Here is a 26,781-nt window from a genome sequence, read left to right as displayed (position 1 = left end):
CAGGGTGAGTGGTGATGAGCCTCGAAAGCAAGGCTGATGGCTCTCAATATGAGAATGCAGAGTGAAATCACTTAATAATATTGTAAGGTAGAATAGTGTATGAGAGAGCGTACCTAGTATACGATTCCAGCCCTGTATATATAGATTATTATCAAATATAAACAGAATATAATATAAATGGTTATACCTGAAAATCTGGCTGTTAATATCTTATTTAATCTTTTCTGATATAGATTGTTAAGATATTATTCGCGATGGATTATATCGTCGCGATAGACCGTTGGCCCAATAACGGAAGCGATAATGACTTATCATTAATATGATTGAGGCCCAATAATCATGTTGGACCATGCGGTTACTAATTGCAATCGTTCGGCCCAAATAGCATATCGTAAATGGATTATACAATATATATACTAATTGTATTATTCAAAATATAGATTTTTAAATCAAAAGAATATGACATTATCCTTTTCAAAATGTCAAATTAATATTTTTAAATTTTAGATTGTGCAATCGAAAGAAGTTATAGCTAAAACACGAAAAGAATATGACATTATCCTTTTCTATTAATTTCAGCAGGGTTATAATTGGAGTTTTAGGAAATATGGTGTACATTAAGAAAATATGATGGTGCAGAAAGCAATAATCTAAGCCCAAAAGTAAATTCGGCTTCGTGGCTGGTTCTTGATTCGTGGCGCGTTCTACCCTTCCAGTTTTGGAGATAGTGTTAATCATGTTAGTTTCAGCCAGACACAGAAGAAGAAGCAAGAACCAAACTCTTCGATATTTGTTGCTGTTCCACAATTAACACATAGGAAGCTTCGAAGTTTGTTGTTTCTTACAATGTCTCACACCTTGCAATTTTCATTCTCTTCAAGTAGATTCAATTCTTCAATGAAGGTGGAGAAGATGAAGATAAAAAGACTTAGAACCCGTTGCTTTCATGTTCTATGCTCTTCTGAGCGCTCCAGTTTCGAAGATAATGCTGATAATGGGGGGTTCGATACTTCTTTTTTGGTTGTTTTGTTCTGCTAAGATAACTTCAAAAGGGTAGATTTTTGTGCGGACAATATTGACTTTTTTTTCTTAACCCAAAAAAATATATTAGTTTATGGAGGATGAGGGAATGTGGATAACTTATCTCTTATAGAGAAGAAAATAGAAGAATTACCTTGGGGAAAAAGAAATTTTGCAAGTTGAAGAAATATTTTACAGTGGCCGATTTCAGTCAACAAAATTGTGATAAGTTATCTGTATGACAAGAAGAAAGTGATTATGGAGAAAGTTTTTCCGGGTTAACTTGATTAATCAAACCAAACTTTTGAATTAGGGTCTGTTTCACTGTTACAACAAACTATCATTGTACTATTTTATTTTCTTTCTTTCAGAGGTCAGGTTTCATCGCGGGTGATTTTGGTGGAGAGATATAGCAATGGTACTGCGAAGAGGTTTCTGCTCAACTTTACCAAAATTTGGGTTCTGTTCTTCATTTTCTTTTTAAATTCTGTAACTGTACATTCATGAAGGTTTCTGTGTTAGTAGCATACTACTAACATTCTGTAAGTGTACAGTCATGAACGCTAATTCTCATTGTACTTCATAAGAGAAAGTGAATGAAATGCTAAATGTCTGCATGCATCAAATTTGAACAAAAAGGAAATAGTGGTCTGTGTTTGGTTGTTCCCGAGATTATTCTAGCAACCTCTTGTGCTTTTTATTGTTTTTCCCTTTCCTCAATTACATAAATTGTACATTGGTTGTCTTCTATAAATCAGGCTTCAACTATTACTTTTCCTCATCTTATAAGCAGATATGTATTAGGTGATGATTCGCAGTTGCAAACCTTTCTTGTTGACGATGGAAGGTCTACTAGGGCAAAAAGGTTTCAGGATTCCCATTCCCCCGATGAAAAACTATTGTGGCTTCCAGACACAATCAAAGATTTTATCCTACCAGCAGGCTTTCCAGGTGGTTAACATTTAAACACTTCATTGGATGTTTCAGAGAGAAACTTCTGGAGTTTTAGCTTCAGTGATTATGCAAAGTTGGAGGCAAATAATTTGTTTACTTAACTTTGTCAGTCATGATGCAGGATCAGTTTCAGACGATTACTTGCATTACATGTTACTACAGTTTCCTACCAATGTGACTGGATGGATCTGTCACACCCTTGTGACTTCGAGTCTGCTAAAGGCATGTCAATCTTGCTCAAAATACTGATTTTTTTCTCAAATATGCTGTTGTGCATTTGGCATGCTTATTGTTGAAACTGATAATTAGTACACTACACAAAGCCCTGTTGTATTGTCAGGGAGGCTTAATGTCAAATCTTAAAAATCATTAGAGATGGTTGTCATGTCCTTGCTACTTTAGTACATTTTCTAATAGTGACTAAAGTTTCCTGATATATGTTCAGAGGTTATGTCCTTTGAAATCTGTTAATACTAAACCGTCTGAGTCTAACATTTTGCATTTGCATGTTCTCCACAACAATGTTTTCTTTTCCTTAAAATGACTTCTTTATCACATAAATACAAGGAATGATGACGTGCTTTCTATCTGTCGTGTCAAAATTTCTACTTAACTACAGGCTGTTGGTGTTGGCTCTTTCTCTGGAAGCACAGCGGCTGCTTCTGCTGCTGCCATCAGGTGACTCATAAGTTTTAGAGCCTATGCTTTTTTATACAAATACAACATTTATATGCATATAGTAGTATCATAAATAATTTCATGCTGCCATTATTTGTCAGTGTAATTTGTATGTTATTAATTTTATGCTCTTGCTCTATAACTTTAGATGGGTCTCAAAGGATGGCATTGGAGCCGTTGGACGCTTATTCATTGGTATGACATTCACAGTAATCTGAAAGAAGCAAAAGATATGAATTTTTAGTTTTAGCTAAATGTTGCTCTTTTTGCCAGGCGGGAGGTTTGGAAGTCTTTTTGATGATGATCCCAAGCAATGGAGAATGTACGCAGACTTTATTGGCAGTGCTGGAAGGTCTGTGTAGTATGCCTTGTTTTCCTATGCAAACATGCAAATAAACTCTGGATCTAGAGAGAGAGAGAGAGAGTCTTACACTGCTGACATCTCATGCAGCATTTTTGATCTGACAACCCAACTATATCCTGGCTATTTCCTTCCTTTGGCATCTCTTGGAAATCTTACCAAGGTACTTTATTGTGCATCTTTACTCTATTAAAAGAACTACTATTATTAATTAATATTATAAAGATGTGGAATTAAAAGGGAACATCTAATGGATAATGATTAACTTTGGATTAATATCATTTTCTGGCTATCCTTTTCCTGGAGTCCAGATTCTCTGCTGGGTTTTTGGTGCTGTCCTCTGCTGAGCATTAAAAGACACTGATGTTGGTACTTCAATTTTTCTTTTTAATATATATTAAAACATCAAAATCAGTGTCCATCAATGTAGTTTGAAAACACAGTAGAGAAATAGCACAGAAAAATCCAGCAGAGAATCCAAATTCGTTTTCCTGGTACTAACTTTTTTATTGTTCAAGGAGGAAAATAAATAAAAAATATGATGGAATTCTATCCCCAAAAGGATAAGAAAATCAGAGAAGGTCAGAGAGACAGTGAATGAAGGTGAATAGAATAGAAAACAGACACAAGTTACCCACCTCTTGTTTATTTGGCATAATGGAATACATATATTGATTGCTGACGAGGTTGTGCATTTTGTAAGCATAAATAAATTATATTTACCTATGCACAGAACGTATAACATTGGCTTTTACTGGATTTGTTTTGGAGAGGGGTGGTAGTTTCCGTGCCATTTTTATCCTTTTTTACACGGAGAGTTTGACCTTTCATTATACCCTTTTTTTAGTCTTTCTCTTCACATTCCAAATGAATAATGGCTACCATTTTGTTCTTGCCATTCCGTGCATCCTCCCAACAAAGTTCCTAGCAATAGAGTCAAAATGTTCACTTCCAAGCCCTACTTAAAAGAGGATTCCCACATCGAAAATAAGTAGTTATGACAAATTCTTTTTTTACCATAAAACCTTAAAATAGATATTTAAAAGCAGTTGTAATTCCACACTTAAATGTGTGCAGACGGATTGCTTAATATCCAATTTATATATGATTGTATTATTTTATGCGTGATATTCAAACAGGCTGTAGCAAGAGGACTAAAAGATCCCTCTTTTCGTGTGATTCAAAACCACTTTGCAATTTCAGGAAATCTGGGAGAAGTAGCAGCAAAGGTGTACTCTCACATTCTAAACTTAGAATTGAAATCTGTAATTTCTGGTAATAGTATTTTGTTGTGATTATATCTAGAAAGCCTCGAGTTTTATGAAAACTGATTTGGTATTTGTTATTCTCATGCTTTCAAATATTAATTTAAATGTTGACCTCTCCCTCCATGAATGTTTCTCATATGGAGAAAAATTCCGTATGGCGCTGCCTTTATCAATCCCAAAACTTTAATGAGCCTCTTGGCTGGGGATTGATTCACCAAACTAATCAATCATATATAAGTGTTATTTGCCTTTGTTAAGGAAGTAAGCACTAAAAAGCAGTTAATGAGGCTGATATTATGCTACTAATAGCAAGATGCCTTAAGTAATAAGTCTTAATATAATGTACCTAATTTTCATGACAAAAAGAAATTTATTCTTAGTTACATATACCAGTTCAGGTTATGCCAAAGCTTTTAATATATTCTTAGACAAATCTTTGAGCCAGAAAGCAAAATCAAGATGTTGGACCTAGAGTTAATTGGTATATACAATGTTATTCACTAAATAGTTTTGTTAATTGATTCAGCAATTGTCAGTGTACCACAGTTTGGAAAACGTAAAGGTTTTTCCTCACACAATTGTTTCATCAAAATTTCTCAGGAAGAAGTTTGGGAAGTGGTTGCTCAACTGGTTGGCCTTGCTTTAGGCATTTTGATTCTGGTAAAATACATACATTTTCAGGAGGGCTTTGATTCTTGGCACCAAGACACGGTTAGTTGACAGGTTCCACTATTTTATTTTATATTTGCAGGATACACCTGGCCTTGTGAAATCATATGGTGTACTTTCATTAACTTGGTTGAGTATGCGAGTTCTGCATCTTTGGCTACGCTATGAATCACTTTCAGTTCTCCAGTTTAACACAGTAAGAATGCACTGTATAATATAATATGGAATCTAATGCATATAAATCTCTATGCATGCAAGCTTGTAGAAAGACCTTGTATCGACTTTGTATAAGATATTGATTTATAATATCACTGATGATAACCGTTCTGTTTCCCTTTTTTCTTGCTTTGTGGCTTATTTACTTACCAAAATCAAGAGGGAAACAATCATCGGAAAGATAAAGAATATGGATTCTATGCTGCCCAGAAGAGATGTATATTTTTGTTTTTCTTTCTCTGTAACATGGATAGGTACCAAATATTTTGTGTATGAGGTTCAAATACTTAGGATCATAAGACTATCTTACAGCTACATCCCTTCCGTTTCCTCTAAACAATAAGGAAAAAAATCCACTTAGATTTGTTTAGTTATTTACCTTTTGTGTACCTATTTGCAGATAAATCTAAAGCGTGCTCGCATACTGGTAAAATCATACATGTTACATTCTACTGTTCCAGGTTACATTCAGACAAATTCAATGCTATGTTGCATCAGTTATTTCTCTTCACGTATGTTCAAATTGCCAAATGGTTTTATTTCAGGATGCACAGATTGCAACAGAGAAGAGAATATATTAGCTTGGCCACAGTTCATGAAGCCAAAAATAATTTTTGGCTTGCCATTGGAGAAAATGGACGGTGTGGAGAGATCTCACTTTATGGTATAGGACCTATTGCTGCTATTGTCACAATTTTACGAAGCAAACCAAGAGGTTCTTAATTATTTTCCGTTTTGTTCAAATAAAGCGCTGTCAGAATCATATAATTATGTTATAATAGAACAGGTGGAGGCACTTCTAAAGTTATATGCAAGTGAGAAATATATTCTTATGGTGAATCAGCAACCAGAAGATTTGAGGTTTTATGTTTCTTTCAAGGTATGCTTTAAATTCCCTAGTGAGAATTAACTGAAAAGCAATCTTCATTTTGCATAAATTTTATTATTATTATTCATGACATGATCATTCACCCAACAACTTAAGCCACTTGGGATATTTGGTCGTTGATAGTATTTATATACTCTTTGACCATATTCTTAGAATTTGATCCTTGTCACCACCATTCATTAATAAAAAGTTGAATTTTTTTGACAAGTTGTTCTGTTCATTGGTCTATACTTCTAGCCCACAAGGGCTATTATGTGAGAGGACGTGTATCTGCTGCATTGTCTTTGTTGCCTCAAGTTGATGCTTCTCCAAATTTCCAAAGAGTATAGAAATATTTAAAACAGAATACTAGCTGCCACCTCAAGGACTAACTTGAGAACAATAAGTGAGGTTATAAAGTAACAAGGAAAAAAGTATTGATGCCATGAAGATAAAGCACATAGTAGAAGCAACTTAAAGAATCAAACACAAAACAGTAATATGGGGAAATGCTGTTATGTGTCTTTGAGATGGGAATTTTAGAATTACTTACGGAATTTAGGAAAATCTAAATGTTTAGCTGGATAAGTTTACTGCACCTTCTCATTGATAATGACACTGCAGGTTGGAGCCACAAGTGTTTCCGTATTACGAAGTGTGTGGCAGACTTTCTGGCTGAATGAGAACTGGGATAGTGATGTTAATATTAGTGATCAAATTGCTAACAGCCTAATGCAATTGGAAGAAAAGTTTGAGGATTTCATTCAAAAGTTGAAAGATGCAGAATGGGATACTCAGCAATTAAATTTGAAGGTTCCAAAAAACCTCTTTATTGATGATAATACCAACCCCCTCTAAATTCTACAGTGATGAAGCTGATGATGTTTTATAGTGCAAAATCATATGACCATCATGAGGTCTTTCTTGATAGTGGAGGCATAAATCAAATTGTAAATTCTGTAAGCAGTTTTGCAAGCATTCAGATCAAGATATTATATTCACACGCAGACATTCAATTAAAGGAGACATTGTATTAATTCATTAAATACCCAATACTGTCTTTGATACTTCATAGGGAGGCTCCAGTTGTAAACCATTTGTTCTCAATTTTGTTCAAAATATTTCTTGTATGCAATTTTTGGGGACAAATTTCATTCATGTTTGGTATTCATGACTTCTGTGGATGTATCAGTTAAGTTAATCCTGCTATCTTTAGTCTAAAGCAGTTCGTTATTCTGTCTTCATAAAAAGTTCATTGGTTCACCTTTTGAGGGAGAAATTAATGCTGATTTAATCAAATTAACTGCGCTGTATAAAGATGATATGGGAAACGAGGGTATAGGGTTTTAAAGCCTAAATTCATGGTTGTCTTGTGTTACCATTTTACCAAATATGTAATGCCTTTATCTGTGAGGTAACTTGTGGACTTATCGTACTTTATAGGTGAAGAACCAGAGTTTCTACTATGTTTTCAATGTTTGAAGTTATTATATGCCAACTACAGCTCTTCATATTAATTAATTCCTTCCTTTCTAAGCCAAATCCTTGTAGTTGACAACTTTTCTGGCTTGTGGTCATTCACTAGCAGTAGCATTAAAGAGAATTTGATATTCTGCACTTTCTGTACTGAACAAGTATAAAGTAGCTAATATGGAAATATTCCTAAATAGCTTGCTTCACTTCAATTCTTAGCTCCACCATCAGAATAGGATGAAGATGCTCCCATGCACTTCCAAAGCTTAATTCTGCAGAGGAATTTAAATCTTCAATAAGATGTTCATTTTTGCATGCCATAAGTTATCTAGTCATCTAATGATAATATTTTAGCAACAATCCAAGCATTATCATTGTCTTTATATTAATCATTAAATGCACAAAATAGCTTTTCCATTATAGAATATAGTTACTTGGGTGGTGCTACTTCATTCCAAACAAGCCAAATCATACTACCTGCATTATTGAACATTCACTTATCATCTTTTACTCTATGAAGTAAGCAGAAAAGTACGTATTTGTCTCAACACAAACACTAAAGCACAATAGCATATTAGGAGTAGGGAATATATTTTAGTTATTATCACCCTCTTACCTACATTTTTTGGGTGGAGACAATTATACTTTTTGACAAGCAACAATAAATATTTTATTTATTAAAAGTATTTTTACGACAAAATACTTACGTTTTCCATAAATACATTATTTTTTACTTACTATAAAGATACACATTAATGTAATATATTTGGAGTATATTAGAAAAAAATTAATATTCTTATAACACTCGCAGTAAGGGAGGAGAATGTTGCTTTGATGACATATTTTACCTTTTAATTAATTATCATTAATTTATAAATTTTACAATTCAAGTTTTCTAAATATATTTTATTATCAAAGTTTTCAATTTGTACACATTTCACTTATTTGTTAAATCCTCACGGTGAGTAAAGAACCATAAAATAAAAGAAGGTTTAATATATTGTTAGTTTGGTCAAAGTGTTTAAAGTGGTTCTATTCTTTTTTTAGATGTTCACAGTTGTTTCATATTTTGTAAAAGCAGTTCCAATTTGTCCTTTTTGCTTATGGTGTTCAAAATAGAACTGTCAAAACGAGTAATCCGGCTTGACCCGGTCCAGTTCACCACAGGTTGGTCACTTAGTGAGTCAATCCAACCCGACTCACTTATTAGTGAGTTGAAAAAATTCGAACCCGGTCTGACTCATCACGGGTTGGTGGGTTAAACGAGTTGGCTCTGTAACTCATTTAATTATAATTTTTTCTTAAAATAAAAAAGTTACAATTTTTTTAATTCAAATTTAAATAAATTTCACATTAAAATGATGTTAAACTCTAAAGAAATTCAAAATAAAAAAAAATTCATACAATCCAAGTGTACATGTACAAAAGACAAACAAATAAGTTTTTAATATTGATAATTTTTGTATCACTTGTCCATTTATAATATTAGAGTTTTGATGAAAAAAATTATAATATTTTTCTCTCTTGAAACATCTTATTGAAACACAAAATAATAAATAATTTAATTAAATTAGGTGGGTTAGTGAGTCAACCCGGGTGAGTGGAGTTCTAAGTGAGCCGGGTTGAGGGCTAGCCCGCATAAAAACATTACATTTTTTTCAAACCCAACCCGACTCAAACCCGTGGTGGGCCGGGTTGGCTAATGGGTTACAACTTATTTTGATAGCATTAGTTAAAAACACTAATTGACGTGGCAATGTTAAAAGTTAAAGTTAAATTTAAGCTGAGTAGGGTTAGGCTTTTGAGTTTCCTATGCTTCTCACGATGAAGAACGAAGTTGTCTCTAGGTGTAGAAGACGAACATGGTGGAGTGACGATGCGATTTGGGTTTTTGCATATTAGGAGTTTTTTATTTATGATTTTAGGGTGTCGCTATTGTGGCTTAGTTGTTATTTGCGAGAAAAGGATGATCGCAATTAGGGTTTCGTGTTCTCAATTTGGGGTTTTGTGGTGGTTCCTTGCATCGAGGTTTGAACGAAGGTTTCTCTTGTTTTTTAGAAGAAGGGAATTTGCGATGATGGTTCTAGAACAATGACACTGATGATTGTGATTTGGGTATGGTTTGTTGTTTCAGATTTATGGTTGCACGACAGAGAGAAACAAGAAAGCTTTTGCGGTAATTAACGGAGTGGTGATTCAAAAAAGATGATAGTTGTTGTAAGTGGTGATGGTTCGAACGAAAAAGAAGACGAGAATTTATTAAGAATAAAATAAAATAAAATATATATATATAAAAAGTGAAATAAAAATGTTTAATATTGCCATATTACGCAAGCATACAATCAATTTTTTAAGTTATATTAAATGCTAAAATATGAATCACTTTATTATAAAATATAAAATACGAAGGTATTAAGAATAAACAATTCTATCAAAGAATTTCCACTTAAAAAGTTAATTTACTGAGAATATTGAGAAAGAGAATAGATCATATACTTAGCTTTTTCTGTGTAGAAATGAAGAATCAGTCATAGATTTGTCATTAGAAACATAATCATAATGTTTTTAACATCCTAATCAATTTGAATTGTTTTTACAAAATATAAAATAACTGTGAACATCTAAAAAAAAATATGACTACTTTAAACACTTTGATTAAAAAGACTAAAATAAGTATTAAACGTAAAAAGAATCACAACACATTATTTGACTATGATTTTTTCTAAATGACATGGGATGTTCCACTTTTGATTTATTTCTTAAAACTTTTTTCATCATCTTGTTAAAAATTAAATACAACCATAATTTGAATGACAAAATTTAAAAAAGTAGTTGTCTGGTAAAACAAATACTTAAGTTTATAATATTAAAACCATATTTGTTTGGACATGTTTCAATCTCTATACTTATTCTTGTTTCATTTTTCCAGTCTTTATTGTTGCTTTTCCTCAAATATTTAGTTGATTTTTTGATTTTATTACTAGCTAACTATTAAAAATTCTATTAAATTTTTTATATTGTACTTTTATATGCATTTAAAATACATTAATTTTAATATTTAAAAAAAAATTAAAATCAGTGTATTTTATAATGACATAAAATGAGAGAATCTGAACTATTATAAGACGTTCTTGATTTTTCTAAATTTTCAATCACAAAACGTGCATCATAATTTCCTTAATATAAAATAACGACGAAGTATATCCTCTTATTATTACCATATTTTCAACCTATTTAGGTAAATGTGTTACACTGACAAACATTCTTGTGTAACATAAAAAACTGAACTTAGATAAAGTTTGAATACACGTTTGTCATGTATACACGTGTAAAAGAAACGTGTAGTTGTAAATATGCAAGAAAAACAATGTTATGTTGATTTTTGTTTCCATCTTTTGCTACCTTTTTATATTATTTTTTCCTTTTCCCAATCTCTCATTAATGAGGCTGTTACCATCTCACCATCAACAAATCAAAATTGTTTAAAGGGTCACTTTCTTCAATTAATGAACACTCAACCATTTCAAACACAACTAGATTACGCTTCAATTTAAACCAACATCTATCCACCAAACACTTGTGTATCAAAATGATACAGCGATTAATTATTACAAAAATTAAAATAATAATTTGATTTTTCTTCTACTAAACCCAATAATCATGTTAAAAAATACAATCCAACAAAACTCAATTAAGTCTTCCGCTTAAATCTATGTTTATTATAATGATATTTATATATCATAATTAATATTAGTAGTTTGACAATCTTAGACCTTGTTCACTTGAGTGGATTTGAGGGAGAGTAATTGAAAGGATTTGATGATAATTTTTTTTTTTATTTGAATAGATTTGGAGGTATTTAAGAGTGAATTTGGAACTAAATTTTTTTAATCTGTCATATAAATTAAATCTTACATTAATTTTCACAAATTTTACTTTCAAATCTACTCTCACTTATCTCCAAATGTATTCAAATAAACAACAAAAAAATATCTTTAAATCTTTTTAAATCCTCTCAATTACTCTCTTCCAAATATATTCAAACGAACACAACTAATTATTATATATAATAAGGTATTATTATGTTAATGTTGACTATTTTAATATTATATATTTAACATAAGTATTATTTCAATGATAATTTAAGTTTATTCACTCGTGTTAATTCTATAAATATTATTAGTATTTCTTTAAAATATTTATTCAATAATAATTTATACTCAATATTATTTATAAAAAATCTAAATTTATGTAAAAGATAATATTTTTTTTAATATCTTGTTAATTGTCCACGAATTCATACTCAAAATCTCTGTAAAATTAATTCTTTTATATTTAATTATATAATTTATTTTGATTTTTATATTATTTTACGTAGCTAAGTTTTGATATATTATAAATAAAATATATTTTTTTCAAATCAATCTTATACCTCCCAAATACCTAGTGAGTCTTGAATTTACAACTTCTCACACCATTCTTGCAGCTTTCTTTCATTAAAAAAAATTTAACAATATCTTAAGATCTTTTTATTAAGATCTTAATGATATAATAATTAAATGTATCAGATTTTAAACCACATGATACTCATTTAACAAAAGTAATTAATTTTATTCTATTTAATAAATATTAAAATTGAATTAAATAAAATATAAAAATAAAAAAAAAATTATATACCTTAATATAAGAACTAATATTCTAATTAATTAAGTCATCAAAATTTGAAAATGATCTGTATCCAATAAACGATCATTTTAAAGATGCACGGTTGAAGAAGCTTGGTTGATGACGTTACTTGCAAGTATGATCCAAAATTCATCTTTTCCTTTGGCAAGGAATCCATCAATCCAAAACCAAAAGGATTAGATTCCGTGGTGGCGTGAAGATTAACTAACTAACTAAACTTTATCCAACAAAAATCACTGAATAAAACCTTTATAACTGCTTTCAATAATTAAATTACCAACAAATCATTCTCCGACACTCCAATTTCTTGCTTCGCTTTCCACGTCAAAGGAAATCCAACACAACAAATTTGGATAACATCATTCTTACACAGTTTTTTCTTAATACTTTCTTCAACACATTTCTTCAGCGTTTGGTGAATTATATGGGGGTCTCTCCAAAGAGAATGTGGACCCAAATAATTTTTGTAGAATATAATTCATTATCTTTTAAATGAATAATATCATACTTATAACATTTATCATAAAAAAATTGAATTTTTTAAGTAAATAAATTTATTCTTAACTTAACTTCACAAGTTTATGAGATAAGATTCTACACCACTTATATATTATTATTATTATTATGATTTAAACATATATTAATAGATGAGAGATTTTTAATTTATGTTATTGTGTAAAATTAAGTATTTGTGAATAATTCACTAATGATGTAGGTGATATGATAAAGAAAACAAATCTCATTAAAGTAAAACATAATATCTAATTCAATTTTAAAATATTACTAAGTTGGTTTTTTTTATTTTATTTCAGTAATTATACATTATCATTAATGTATTATATAGAAAATTGTAAGAATCTAAAAAATAAAGTATTAGAGTTGATAGATATATTAAAATAATGAGACCGAGTATTTGATTTTAAAATAATCGTATAATGTAAATTGAAATTTCTAAACTCAGTTTAATTATCTAAAATACCTTCTATTTCTCTAAAATATATTCTCTTAACTTCTCTACCATCTCTCTATCCTTTCTTACTCTTGGATTATCTGTTCGACGATCAAGAGATGTCTAAACGATTCTGGCGTCGAGGGCTACCTTTCCAATCGATCAATTTTTTAATTAGAGTAAGTAAGTTTCGTTCCCTTTTCTTAGTTTTCCTCTAAATTTGTGAGCATGCAAAGAAATTTTTTCTTGCATGTGGGGAGAGTTTCCCTTTCTTGATTCTTAGCTCAATTTAGGTTCTAAGGTTGGTTTCCCATCACCAATTGGTGATTTGTAGGTGTTTCTAGAATTTCCTTGCGAAGAAAGCAACTATTGGGGTTTTATTGAGTTGTGCAAAGTTATATTGAGGTAAGGGAAGCTAGAGTTTGCTTTAATTGATAATTAATTGTGTATGTATGAAGAGTATATGAATATTGTGTTGGCTGAACTGAAATTAGATTTTTAGGATAGACCTATTATAATTTGACTGTTTTGAGTGTAGATTGGTGAACTTTGATTGCGAAATGTATTAAAAGATGTTTGGACTATTTTTTAATGTATAATATGTTGGAAATTTGTGGTAAGAAGGGTTGTTGATGAGTAATTATATTTTTTCTTTAATTAGAGGTAGTTTGGAGGAAGTGAGGTAGTCAAAATTTGATTTGGGAGTAGAGTGCTCAAATGGTTAGTCGAAATAGTCTTAATAAGTCATTTAGGACTTGTTAGAGTCCCTAAGTTACTTGAAATTATGTCAAAAGTGGTAGAATTCAATTTGGGATTCAATTTGGGTCCTTAAGTAGAGGATGTGTAGATTTTGAAGTTTAATTTGGTTGTCAAACACTTTAGAATGAGGTTAGGAGGGTTAGTTTATTTAAGTGTATAATATGATCTTGGAGGATTATAAGTTTGGGAAAATATCTCAAATTGATCATTTTGGTTTAGGTTCATAATTCTGCAGTTTGGTGCTACAGAATTATGCAGACTCGCTGAGCGAGTGGAGTCGCTCAAGGAGTGGCTGTAGAGTTGGGCACTCTGTCTGTGGATTTGCCTAGTGAGTGGAGTCGTTGGGCGAGAGAGTTGAGGGTCTGGACCATTGTCTAAACATTTGCCTAGCGAGTTGGGTCGTTGGGCGAGAGGTTGAAGTCTAGGATCACTGGGAATTTTATTCGAACAACGAGTTGAGTCGCTGAGCGAGAAGGTTGGGGTCTGGGAGCGCTATCTATGTATTCGCTTAACGAACTAGGTCGCTGAGCAAGAGAGCTCGGGGGTCGCTCAACGAGAGTAGTCGTTAAGTGAATGGTCAAAATTTTATGTTATACTTGTCTTCTTTGTTCTTGATTGATTTTAGTGATGTTTTGATTCATCTAGGAATGACGTATGATTATGTATGAGTTTATATGTGTATTAAATTCATGAGTTGAGATTCAAAGTGAAAGTATGGTTTCAAAGTTATGTAAGTAAGTTTCAAAGTGGTATCTCTTGGTGTGGTTCAAGTATGTTTAGAATGAATGCAGGGAGCTTAGTCTTGGGGGTTATCCTGAACTGTAATAGTCTTTCATTCTCAAGTAGAGATGATTGACACATATGGTGAAGAGTAGCAGGAGGTCTTAGTCTTGGGGGCTTCCAGTATGCTCCAAGGCGTGGAATAGACTAACCTTGTGAGTGTGGTAGGGTGAAACCCGTTGACAATGGTTTTGCAAAGCAGTAAAGGTCACACAAGTGCACAACCCGCCATAGCTCGACTATCATTCTAAATCAGGACAATCAAGTCTAAGTCATAACATGTTTAAGATCTTTGAAGTTAGTTATTCTATATGCTTGATTGTTAATGTTTTGTATTTTCTTCTATTTGTGAATCTTTTTATATCTAGCCTACCCTTCTATTTGTATTTGTGTTTGTATATGACTATGTTCCTTGTTTGACTATGATCATCTTGTGGATGTGAGCAGAGGGTGATGAGCTCTCAGTAGAGCATGCTCTTGATGGAAGAGACACTGTTGTGTAAATTTCCTTCATGTTAACTTTGTAAATAGTTTTCTCTAGAACTTTTTGTATATAAAATCTAAAATTTATAGTTGTTTTTGGATAACTGTAAATTATACTTTATATTATAATTTATTAACTTATATATAATATTAATCATGTGATGACTATTATATAATATTTGACTACATCTAAATTTGATAATAAAATGTTCATAATAATCTAAGACCTTTAATTAAGTGTGTTTAATTTTGACTTTGGGAATAATGTAACTTAGGCAATCGTGAACAATAAATAAATAAAGAAGTTTGGCTACATAGAAATTGCTTAACTTAGTGGATGAATTTTACAAGTGCTTTCATTTCAATTGTTAATCTTCGGGAGCAAGGAAAATCTTTCTTGTGATACTATGTCCTATCATTTCACTTCTACTGTTACAGCTATGTTAAAAGTATACAAATATAATTAAAAAAATAGATTTAAGTGAATAGATATGTGCGTGAAGTATGTCAGTGAATTGATTAATAAGATTGATAAAAAAATAAATTAGTGTTATTATTATTATTATAATTATTATATATAATATACTATTATTATTATTATTAATAATAATAATGTTATATATATATATATATATAATATTATTATAACTATTTATTATAATTTTTTATATATAAAATATATTATTATTATCATTATTATATATTATATTATATTACAATTGTTAATTATTATTATTATAGATAATATATTATTAATATAATTATTCTACATAATATTATTATTCTAATATATATTATTATAATATAAATTCAAGGAACGAGTAATATTATTATTATAATATAAATTATCATAGGAAACTCAAACATTTTCACTCATGTAGTTTATCTAATCAATTCTTCACACTTTGGTACACACAAGAACTAGTTATACAACTGATTCTTCTCCACCCAGATAAACAATATGGTTTGTGAAACTTAGAGGCACAACAAAACACATGAAAATGTTATGACACCACGTGATAGAGAATAAAGAAAAAAAACACATTTTATCCTTACAAATATTCGCAACTTTAGCAACATGAGATTATTGATGCATTCTGCATTTTCACTTTCACACTCGCTCACAACTCACGACGTAAGAACACCATTCATCTCTTAAATTTGTCATACCTAGTTCATTTTGTTTTTACATGGCTAAATATATCTTGTGAAGAGTCTAAAAACACTTCGAACACTTCAAGCCTTTGACTCTAAAGGTACTCATCCTCCTTTGGGATATTCGTCTTGCTTCAAGATACCCGTTCTCCTTAGGTCGAGCATGGGTTTTGCATGTAGAAGACACTCTAACACCTAAGTCAGCAAAGTGTTTCAGTTAACAATAAATGTGGTAATCAATGAACATAGTTAACATACTTTGTAAAATGCGTTATTTATATTACTTTTCATGGACTTTTTACTTATACGGACTTGGGCCATGTGACCCAATTACCTGTTAATCTCAAATTATTGTAGCTTCTTGTAGATATTACAATTAGTGTAATGTCATCCTAGTCGAACAAGTAGGGACCAAATACATATCAACTTAGTAGATCGATATGTACGATCGACCACGAGCAGCTCTTGCTAAGTTTGAGAATAACTTGGTCACACCTTTGAACAATGTGATCCTTACATGTGAACACAACATTAATAATTGAGTATAAGTATATTTAAATTTAATTAGTGCATTATCACTAAACAAAATATATATTGACTTTGTTAACGATAAAAATTAATAGTCTTTGTTACCTTTTTAGATAGTTGTTATAAAAATTAATAAATTTACTTTTTATGGCAATTTGTGATCAAATAATAATATAAAGGCTTAATTACTCAGATGGTCTCTATTTTGGTGGGAGTGAGTCAATTTGGTCTCTGCTTTTAATTTTGTGTCAATTTCATCCCCAAATTCGTTAATATGTATCAATCAAGTCCTTCCCCGTTAGTTTTTCAGAGACAACATTAAAAGTGTGGTGATGTGGAAAAAGACAACATATACGTGTCAAAATTTGTAATTGTATAGTGGAAATGGTGTTTTTTAGGCGTGGAGTATTTCCTTTTAGTAGAGAAGTTTGAAGCTTGCCCTAATTGAAGTTTGAGGTCTCGATTTTGCTCTCTCCTTGGTAGTTGGTTAAAGAAGTGTGGTCATGATCGATTGATGGTTGATGAAGTTTGTAATGTCTCACAATCAGGATTGTTCATCTTGCTCGCGGGGGATACAAAATGACAATGTCTCCTCTCCTAGTGGTTGGTTTGGGGGATTAATTGAGTGGAACACCAATTTTCCATTATGGCAAGGTTGCAATGTTGAGAGTGGCTAAAATTGTTAAGAATAGCGAGAAACAATTTTGGGGTTTCCTAAACTACAAGGTTTTGGTCTATGGTTTTATGTTCATTCAGAGTATATTATTTTTCCTGTTAATAAGTGTTTCCTATCAATAAAATATTCTTTTTTGTTGGATTTTTTTAATAACAGAGTGAAAATGAGATTTTAAAGGGTGTAATTATTTCAAATGGTGAAATGAAGACAATAAGGATGAAACAGATGCTATTATTGGTAAACAAAGGAAAAATATCTATAATTTGGAAAAATCCCTTATGATTTCTGGAAAATGGGTTAAGTTGCTAATATTGATGATTCGATTCTAGGCTTGATTAACATCATCCTTGTTGCTATGTTGTTTAAAATTCCATCAAATGTTGTAAAAGTGACATGTGTTATCATTAGCAAGCTATGTAGTTTGTGGGTTGTAGCCAGTGCGATGAACTTAGTTGAATATTTTTGAAATGTAATTTAATTAAAAAAGTAAGTTGTTTTTTGCAATATACAGATAAGCATAGAAGTCAAATTCTGCTGCAAGTACACATGATATTAATTCCAAATACATTCGAATAGAGAACATTGTTCTTTAAAAGACATAAGTTGCTAAGAAACATAGGTACATACAGTAAGCAAAATAAGTTCCAAAGCAAAAGAGGGTGCATAATACATATTGAAGTTCCTAAGAATAAGAGGGTTGATAATCACTATTGAATCTGTTTTGTGCTTGCGATTGAGTATACACTTATTTTCCTAATTGGTGTTTAATCATTGCTTAGTCGATTGGACTGTATGGTGCTGAATTGATTGAATGTGTGCAAGGCGTTTGCTTAATTCGCTTTTATGAAAACATGGTTAGTCTTCGCTTAGTTGGTTAGCTTGTGTTAGATTAGGAGTGATGACTCGATATTTTATTGATTTCACTTAGTTTATTGTGCTAGAATTAATCAGGGAATTGTGCTTAATTGTCCGGTATTTTCCCGTTTTTCCTAATTATGCTTAATTTGACCAGAAATTCTAATTTGAATTTTCTGAGCTAATTATTTGCATTATTATTTTCAGGGAAAATTTTGGAAACACAATTTAGGACATTTGGAGGACACCAAATAAATTCAAGACTCTCCATTCAGACATTTTAAATTTTAGTTGTATTGTAATTTTAATTGTTTAAACTTTTTAGACAAACTTTTGCACATTGGGCCATTGTTAAAAATTATGATGGGCCCAAATTGTAGGACACTTGGCACCCTAGGGTTTTATTTTTTTAGGGTGGACCCCACCCCAATTTTAGGACACATGATCCTAGAAAAGAAACCTAGCAGCCGTCACATTATTTTGAGCTCTCACACTCGGCAGATACAATTTTGGAAGGGGCACCACTCAGTTTTTTTTCCATGGAGCTTCTAATGTATTTTGATTATGGATGAATTAAGGAAGCACATGCTTCCAGCCGCCACACACTCTTCTTGGAGAATGAAGGCTGAATCATTTGGCTCAGTGATTTGAGGAAATGCTGCAACAGCATGTGTTACGGTTAGGGAATGAATTCTAGGAAGCACACAACTGGTTTTGTGGACTTTTATTTAGCTTGCTTTTAGAAACCGAGAGGTTAGTTTAAGAAGCATTGAAGTGTTTGCTTAACATTAATTTAATTTTGCTGGATTTATCATTTGCCTTCTTTAACGTTCACCATTACATTTCCGAAATGTAGGTTTCTCTCACTGTTACATGTTTTTATTTTGTTGATCTTTATGATGACTATGTGTTGGAATGTTGCAGCACTTGGTACTAGGAAAATTTATTTTCATTTGAAAGCAAGACAGGTGTGCATCACATGTGATTTATTTTTAATTTCAAATGCTTGAGCTGGTGTGTCACGGTACTGGAAGAGAAAAAAAAATTACTGAATTCACTTTGTAAGAGTGGTGCTGCCGCCACCTGCATACGGTGCATCTCCTTCTTTTGAATTTTTCTTTTCTTAGGCCATCACGTGCTTTCCTTTAAAAGTAATGCTAAAGTTGCTGCAAGGAGAATGGATTGTCATCATTATTTTGTTTGCTTTTACAAAAGGAGTTAGTGTGGATTTCAATGAAGGAAAGAAGGAGTTGCTGTTTTTTTTTTTTTTTTTTTTATTTTGGGCGTTTATTCATTTGGCAAAGGGAGAATCTGCAAGCGGTGCAATTGATTTAATTAAAGAAGCAACACGGTGATTTATTTATATTTTTTTTAGGTGCACATGCATTGTTAAATTTGAAAGAGACGTATGAAATTTTCTTTCTTTTAAATTTGAGAAGCGTGACATTTTCGAACTTTGGAGGCAGCTTAGTCACTTGGGTTTTTTCTAGTTTCACGCTTTCTTTTTATTTAGAGCTTTTTCATGATGAATTGCAATTTAATGTTTAGCTTATTCTTTACATTTAGTTGGGTTCATATGCATATTTCATTTTTAGTCAAGTGTTTCTTTATTACCTACTGCATGTTAAATTAGTTTACATGTCTTGTTTTAGGATCATTTAGTTTACTGTCTTCGTTCATTATGCTATCTGTTATGTTCGGTCAATGGTTTCTGTTTACTTTAATGTTGTCTGTTATGTTCGATTGTGTTAATTTAATAGTGATTGAGTTAATGACCAACCGTTTTTATTCTATATGTGATTTCGTTTTGCAATTCTGTTTTTACATTTCTGTTGCATCCGTGTTTTAATTTAGTTTATCTGCACTCACAATCCTTTCACACCCCCCCTTCGTGTTTGACTTGATTCTCGAACCGCAAAATTGGTCATTGAGAGACGACTTAAGAGTCACTTCCTAGCTATACTGCATTTCTAATATGCAATGAAATTTGTATGGGTTGCGACAACTCATCAAGGAGTTAGAGAAGTGAGTAATTGTTGTTAATTTGTGATTGAAAGCATTGTGATTAAGCTAATGCCAACCATTTTTTATCTATGTTTGCATTTGTGTTTAATTTGGTTCATTGTCATTCATAAAACTCTTCAAAAAAACCACCCCCACCATGTGTTCGATCTAATTTATGAACCACATTTGGTCCTTGAGAGACGACCTATGAGTCGCTTCCTAGTATTGTACAACACTTAATTGCATATTAAATTTGACCCGGGTACGACCTCAATCAAATTTTGGCACCGTTGTCGATGACCAAAGGTTCAGTTTTAGGTCTTTGTTAGTGTTTAATGTTGTTTGTGTTTTGTATTATGTGATTTCGTGTTGTGTCTATGTTGAATTCTAGTCACATTGTTGCATTGTGTTTTGTAGTTGTATTGTCATTGATTTTGCAGTTGTATTGAGTGTGTGTGTGTGCGTGTGTGTGTGTACTATTAGAAGTGGGATATAAATTTGAAGTCATTTGTGATGTGCTATTGTGAATAGTGACCAGTTTTGTCTAATTAATGCGCATTTTTTGTTTTCATATCTAGGGGTCTTATTTTTTGTTGAAATTTGGTGTGGTCACTTCTTTTGGCTCATATTTTGATAGGAAAATCTCAGAAGTACTTGTGGTTGTCCAGATTTAGTTTTGTGAAAAACAAGTGAGCCCAAACTTCCAAAAATATTAACTTTTGCTCATAGAGTCTGAATTGGACAAATCATACGTGCTTTTTGGATAAAAAAATACGACCTATTAATTGGTCATTGCTTATGCCAAAAGGTTAGGCCTCTAAATCATACGTGCTTTTTGGATAAAAAAATACGACCTATTAATTGGTCATTGCTTATGCCAAAAGGTTAGGCCTCTAAATCCGAAAAAAGTCGTTTACTATTTCTTTTTTATTTTTTAAGTTTTACTTTTATCCTTTTTCACATTTTCCTGTGTCGATTAACATATCTATACTTTGAGTTTTTCTTTGAAATGTTTTGTGCTATCTTTTCATGATTTTTGGGGGTTTGTCACAAATTTTCTGTCTATTATGAATTGATTTGCATATACTTGATGTTAACCCCCTATGTTTTCACTGTGTTGACTTTTGTTGATAGAGTTGACTTAGTGTATGACTAGGGGCAATCTTGGGCCATTACCACCCATTGATCTTGAAATTGATAGGACTTTTCATAGATTAGTTAGGCATTCTAAGACTTGATAGTTTGTGCATACCATTTGTTCATTAGTTCATTAGTTGCATAATCATTAACATTCTCCTTCTCTATGTCTACTTATTTTGGTTATGTGCATAATGCTTATTCTACCAATGACTCTGATTATCATTCTCCTTCTGAATCTAACTTTGATTATGATTCTCATGTATATTCTGCTGATTTCTATGCTGAGAATAATATGACTCCTCCTTCAACTCGTGAGAGTACTCCTTGTGAGTTGTTTCCACATGATGAGGATGTTCCATGCATTCTCACCACTGGACTCTACCTAAGTTTCATGGTTTTGCAGGTGAATGCGCACATAAACATTTGGAGGAGTTCCATATCATTTGTTTTACAATGAAGCCTCCACATGTCCTGGATGATCACATGTTCTTAAGGACATTTCTGCACTCATTATAGGGAACAACAAGGGATTGGTTGTATTTTCTTCCTCCTTGGTCCATCACTGCTTGGGAATATCTTAAGCGACTATTCTTGGACGACTTCTTCGCTACTCAAAAACCTTCAGGGAAGTGGGGTAAACGTACCTTAATTTGATTATGATGTTGATGAGCATGCTTTCAATTTCAACTATTTGCATGATGAGAAACAATTTTTGTCATCCTATCTGAGTATTCTTATCCATGCACTGAACATGAATTTGAGCCTATGCTTGATATTGCTTCTAAATCTTAACTTGATTCATGTTCTGAGAGTATTTCTAATGTTCAGCTTGATACATTGAGATTGGGTGTTATACCTTTGCATGTCAATTCTATGGAGCCACAATGCACTAACCCTATTACACGAGGTACACATGAATTTGACCAACAAACACCCACAATTGATGACAAGGGTGCTCACATACACAAAAGCTTAAAGATCAATAGGCATCAACTAAACACACTCATCAAGAATCCTTCCTTCCTTGATCCATTTGTGGAAGACATCTCTCTACGCGATCAAATTTGGCAGATAAAGCACTTCCTCGGCAGTTCCTTTCTTGATCCATTTATGGAAGACACTTCTCTGCTAAATCAAGTTTGGCATCTTCCACCCTAACTCAGGAGAGTTTTTCTTTTCCCTTCTCCTCCCTTCTCCACTTTTATTACACTTGTCCATGATCTGTTGATTGTACTGATTCCTCTGATCTTATTGTTTGTGACATATTGAGGACATTGTGTAGTTTAAGTGTGGCCTATTGGGGGAGATTTTGATTTTTCTTTGTTCGTTTTTGTTTTCTTTTTTAAGTTTTTACTTTTCTAGGTTGTTTTTGCTGTGTCTTGTATACAATTTTGCATGTTTCTCTTGTTTTCTGGAATTTGTTTAGGTTGTAGACTCGTCCTTCACTTCACTTGATTTATACTTATGATTGAAAATCCTTGCTTTTCTTTGATTGGAAAGATGATTATGATGTTTGAGGGGTTGATTTGACTATGATAGAAATACCTTGTGTGAGAATTTGAGCCACTTCATGTTCTTTCTTGTGTGTGATATATCTCTTGGTTGCTTGCACATGTGCCTTGGATTGAATTTTGTTGATAATTCTTGATTGATATGCATGTTTGGAAGTGATAAAGGCAATTGTTTTCTTGAGCCTCTCTAGCCAAATAATCTTACCTTGTTTTAATCCTTTGATAACCCCTTTAAGCCTATGTTTTCCCCTTTCCTTCATTTTGAAGCTCATACATCAGCCTTAAGTGAGAAACCATGATTACCTTAACCTTAGGAAATTTTGGAGCTTTGGAATTGTTTTGGGAACAAGTGTGGTCTCCTCTTATGAATTGGCTAGTTGGGTCCCCTTCTTGTTTGCTTTTGTAAATATGTTGTGTATTTTATCTCTTACGGTCAGTGTATTCTAAAAAAAGAGAGAAAAGAAAATAGACCAAACAAGAAAAGAAAGAAAAATAAAAGTAAAAATAGGATAAATAAAATTTTTGAATAGTAGTGGAGTCAAGAAAAGGATAAAATTAGAGGTTTTGTGTGTAATTTGATTGTGTTTTCACTTGTTCCCCATTACTCCTCTATTTGTTTTGGTTTGTAGCTTCTTATCCATATCTTATCTTCCCTTTTCCTTGGCCTCATTACAACCCTAAAAATACCTTTTGATTTAAACATGCATATGTTTTGAGTGTTGATATTAGAGGCTTCCCAAGTTTGTTTGTTGCTTGCTTTCTTGAGTGCATTGTTACAATTGTTTACCCTAGGCACTTGATAGATGTAGTGATAATGCATTTGTGAGGTTCTGTTGCTCTTGGTTCATCTCTTAAGTTGATTAATTATTTTGCCACATTTTGAATTACTTGGATGATTTCTATGAGTATCTGCTTTCTCTAATTATTTGTGTGTTGGATGTTGTCTACTCCTTTTCTCTTTCCAGGATTCAATGAGGATTGTGTAAATTTGTTTGTTTACTTGTGTGTCTTTTTGTTTTTGTTTCCTGAGGTTGTGTCACTCTCTTGATATCTTCTATATTATTCCTTATTCTGCATCTTGATTTTGCCTAGGCGTGCAAAAGACCAAGTGTGGTTTATTTTGATGAATCACTATTTTGTACTATTCACTTAGTTTTTTGCATCGAATTATATTACTAAATTGTGTTTAATTCTCCATTATTGTCTCATTTTCACTATTTGGGCTTAATTGGACTATTAATTCTTATTTTCATTAATTTGAATTATTTGGGCCTAAGTATTCCAATTATTATTTGTTGGACAATTTTGGAATCATATTTTGGGACAAAAAGTGGCCACATCATTTAAATTTGTTTATAATGTAATTGGGTCAAACTTTATGACTTTGGGCCCATTTTTGGTCAACATTTAGGTGAAGCCCATATAGAGGGCATTTTCATCTTTTGCCCTATTAAAACCCAAAATCAGATTTGGGAAACCGCTTCCTCCACTCATTTTTTGTGTTTTTGGTTCTAGGGTTTTGGAGCATTGGGCGTTCTCTTCTTCTCCCCCCTCCCCTTTGGGGGTTTTAGGTTTTGTTCTCTTTTCCTTTCAATTAATGTATGAATCTCATTTTTAAATTCAATTGCAATTTCGTTCCTTGCCTCTTATTTCATCTTCATCTTCCATTTTAGTTTCATTTACCTATTCCCACTTCGTTTTGTGCTGCACATTAATTGCCTAATTTCGTTGTCCAATTTCAGTTTCATTTTACCAAATTTGTTGCATTTTTGAAGTTGTTTTACGATTCTATTTTGTGCATTTTCATTCCAGATTTATTGTACTTTCGTTTTGCTGCTGTAATTTTGATTTAATGTTAGCTTAGGTTTGTTGGTTGGTCGTTAGTGAAATTGCATCATTTTCGTGAGATTTCTTAGTTGAAAGTTTGATTTCGCTAATCTGACTTGGCTCATTATTGAATCTATTTTGTGCTTGTGATTGGGTATATGCTTAGTTGTCTAATTGGGTTTTTAATCTTCGCTTACTCGATTGGACTATATGGTGCAAAATTGATTGAATGTGTACAAGGCGTTTTCTTAATTCGCTTTTATGAAAACATGGTTAGTCTTCGCTTAGTTAGTTAACTTGTGTTGGATTAGGAGTTAGAGGAGTGAGTAATTGTTGTTAATCTTTGATTGAAAGCATTGTAATTGAGCTAATGCCAACCATTTTTAATCTGTGTTTGCATTCATGTTTCATTTGGTTCATTTCCATTCACGAAACTCTTCAAAAAACCACCTTCCAAAACATGTTCGATCTAATTCCTGAACCACATTTGGTCCTTGGGAGACGACTTGAGAGTCGCTTCCTAGTATTATACTGCACTTAATTGCACATTAAATTTGACTCGAGTACAACCTCTATCATGAAGTTCCAAATGCATATCACAGTTGAATACATAAATAACATTTCATGCCTTCCAAACTAAGCCCCTCCTATATATATGACAATTTCTCTCTAATGATTCATCCTCACCCCTAACCTCATCCATACAACCACCCTTATTATCATCACCCTTAGGAGGAAAATATTCTAGCATATTTATTATTTAAGAGTCAGACACTATGTGTACAACATACAAGTGAACTTGATCATTTAGTGTGGCAATGTTCACCATATGACATGCATCTTTATCATCACACAACAATTCCATCCTTCAACCACATAATCTTCCTTTACTAGATACCACAACTTCTTTACATTGACATAACTCATCTCCTTTAGAATTGACAAAATCTCAAAGTAGTTGAATTTGTTTAGGTCATATAACAATGTATTGCTTTCTCCAACATATTTCAGTGACGCATTATTCATAAACTTTCCACCATGATTAAACACCACTTCGAAAACCGACTTGTACATCTCAACTAATATATATATATATCCTATAATCCTATGAAATATTACAATTCCCAAGGAATATAAGAGATATTATATTCATTACCACAAACACATCAACAGATCGATTTCAAATGGGGACCACAACCTCAACACCCTCACACATAATGATGGACCACCACTTTCAACTAATTCCATAAACATGTACTCACTCGACCACATTACATGCAAAATTACAAAAAAGCACAACATTCAAAGATGAAAAACATAAAAAACGCTAACCTTAAATTGAAGACATACATTATTTTGATAGTTAATCCAACCCACTTCACTGTCAATGGAAGCTTGATTTTCACTTTCACTTTGCTATCAACGGAATCCCTATATTGTCTTTTCGTCGTTTTGTAGCAGATAGAGAAAGCTCCTATGTTTGTTTTTTATTTTCTTATTTTTCTTATTAGCCTAAATTTTCGCATAACAAAATCCTTATGTGCCACATTTGCATAAATTGTCACGAAACCATGCCTAAACAATCAACATTAATGATTTAAATGTATTCAATAAAAGAGAACTTGATTGATGCACATTAACGAATTTGGAGATGAAACTGACACAAAATTAAAAACGGAAACCAAGTTGACACACTCCCACTAAAGTGGGAACTACCCAAGTAATCAAGCCTAATATAAAAGATTGTATAGTAACAAAGAATGTATAGATTTTTTTAAAAAATAAAATAAAATTTTCATTATTTTATAAAAGTAAAATATTTAGATCTTTATTTATAGTGTCAAGATGGCATGATTTTACCATAATCAAACTCATGTTATGCCACATTAATGTGATATCCTTGTATTGAAGTTGTGTCACT

At 32.0% G+C, this 26,781-nt stretch overlaps 1 protein-coding gene across 11 annotated transcripts; it reads left to right on the top strand.

Annotated features, from left to right (window-relative positions):
- The first annotated feature begins 589 nt into the window (after nt 1-589).
- Nucleotides 590-7,712, top strand: LOC106772568 (protein root UVB sensitive 5). Of its 11 annotated transcripts, none has more exons than XR_002669058.1 (16): nt 590-1,001; nt 1,392-1,451; nt 1,814-1,971; nt 2,096-2,196; nt 2,594-2,652; nt 2,801-2,847; nt 2,926-3,004; nt 3,104-3,176; nt 4,153-4,242; nt 4,882-4,941; nt 5,033-5,146; nt 5,327-5,383; nt 5,567-5,627; nt 5,712-5,830; nt 5,949-6,046; nt 6,659-6,793. XR_002669058.1 is itself a non-coding variant. In XM_022784667.1 (16 exons), exons 1-16 carry the CDS (start codon nt 847-849, stop codon nt 6,890-6,892), a joined length of 1,578 nt encoding a protein of 525 aa, XP_022640388.1. In that variant the 5' UTR covers nt 593-846; the 3' UTR covers nt 6,893-7,712. The 11 variants fall into 11 exon arrangements, 8 of the variants coding, with proteins under 8 accessions (XP_022640391.1, XP_022640388.1, XP_014514544.1 ...); XR_001376599.2 differs by having other exon boundaries at nt 591-1,001; nt 5,327-5,420; nt 5,954-6,046; XR_001376598.2 differs by having other exon boundaries at nt 592-1,001; nt 5,327-5,420; nt 5,712-5,881; nt 5,954-6,046.
- The last annotated feature ends 19,069 nt before the right edge of the window (nt 7,713-26,781 follow it).

The sequence above is a fragment of the Vigna radiata genome, chromosome 8, assembly GCF_000741045.1.
Source record: "Vigna radiata var. radiata cultivar VC1973A chromosome 8, Vradiata_ver6, whole genome shotgun sequence".
Lineage (NCBI taxonomy): Eukaryota > Viridiplantae > Streptophyta > Magnoliopsida > Fabales > Fabaceae > Vigna > Vigna radiata.
Note: the sequence above shows the minus strand (reverse complement) of the source record. Positions and strands in the feature narration are given on the sequence as shown.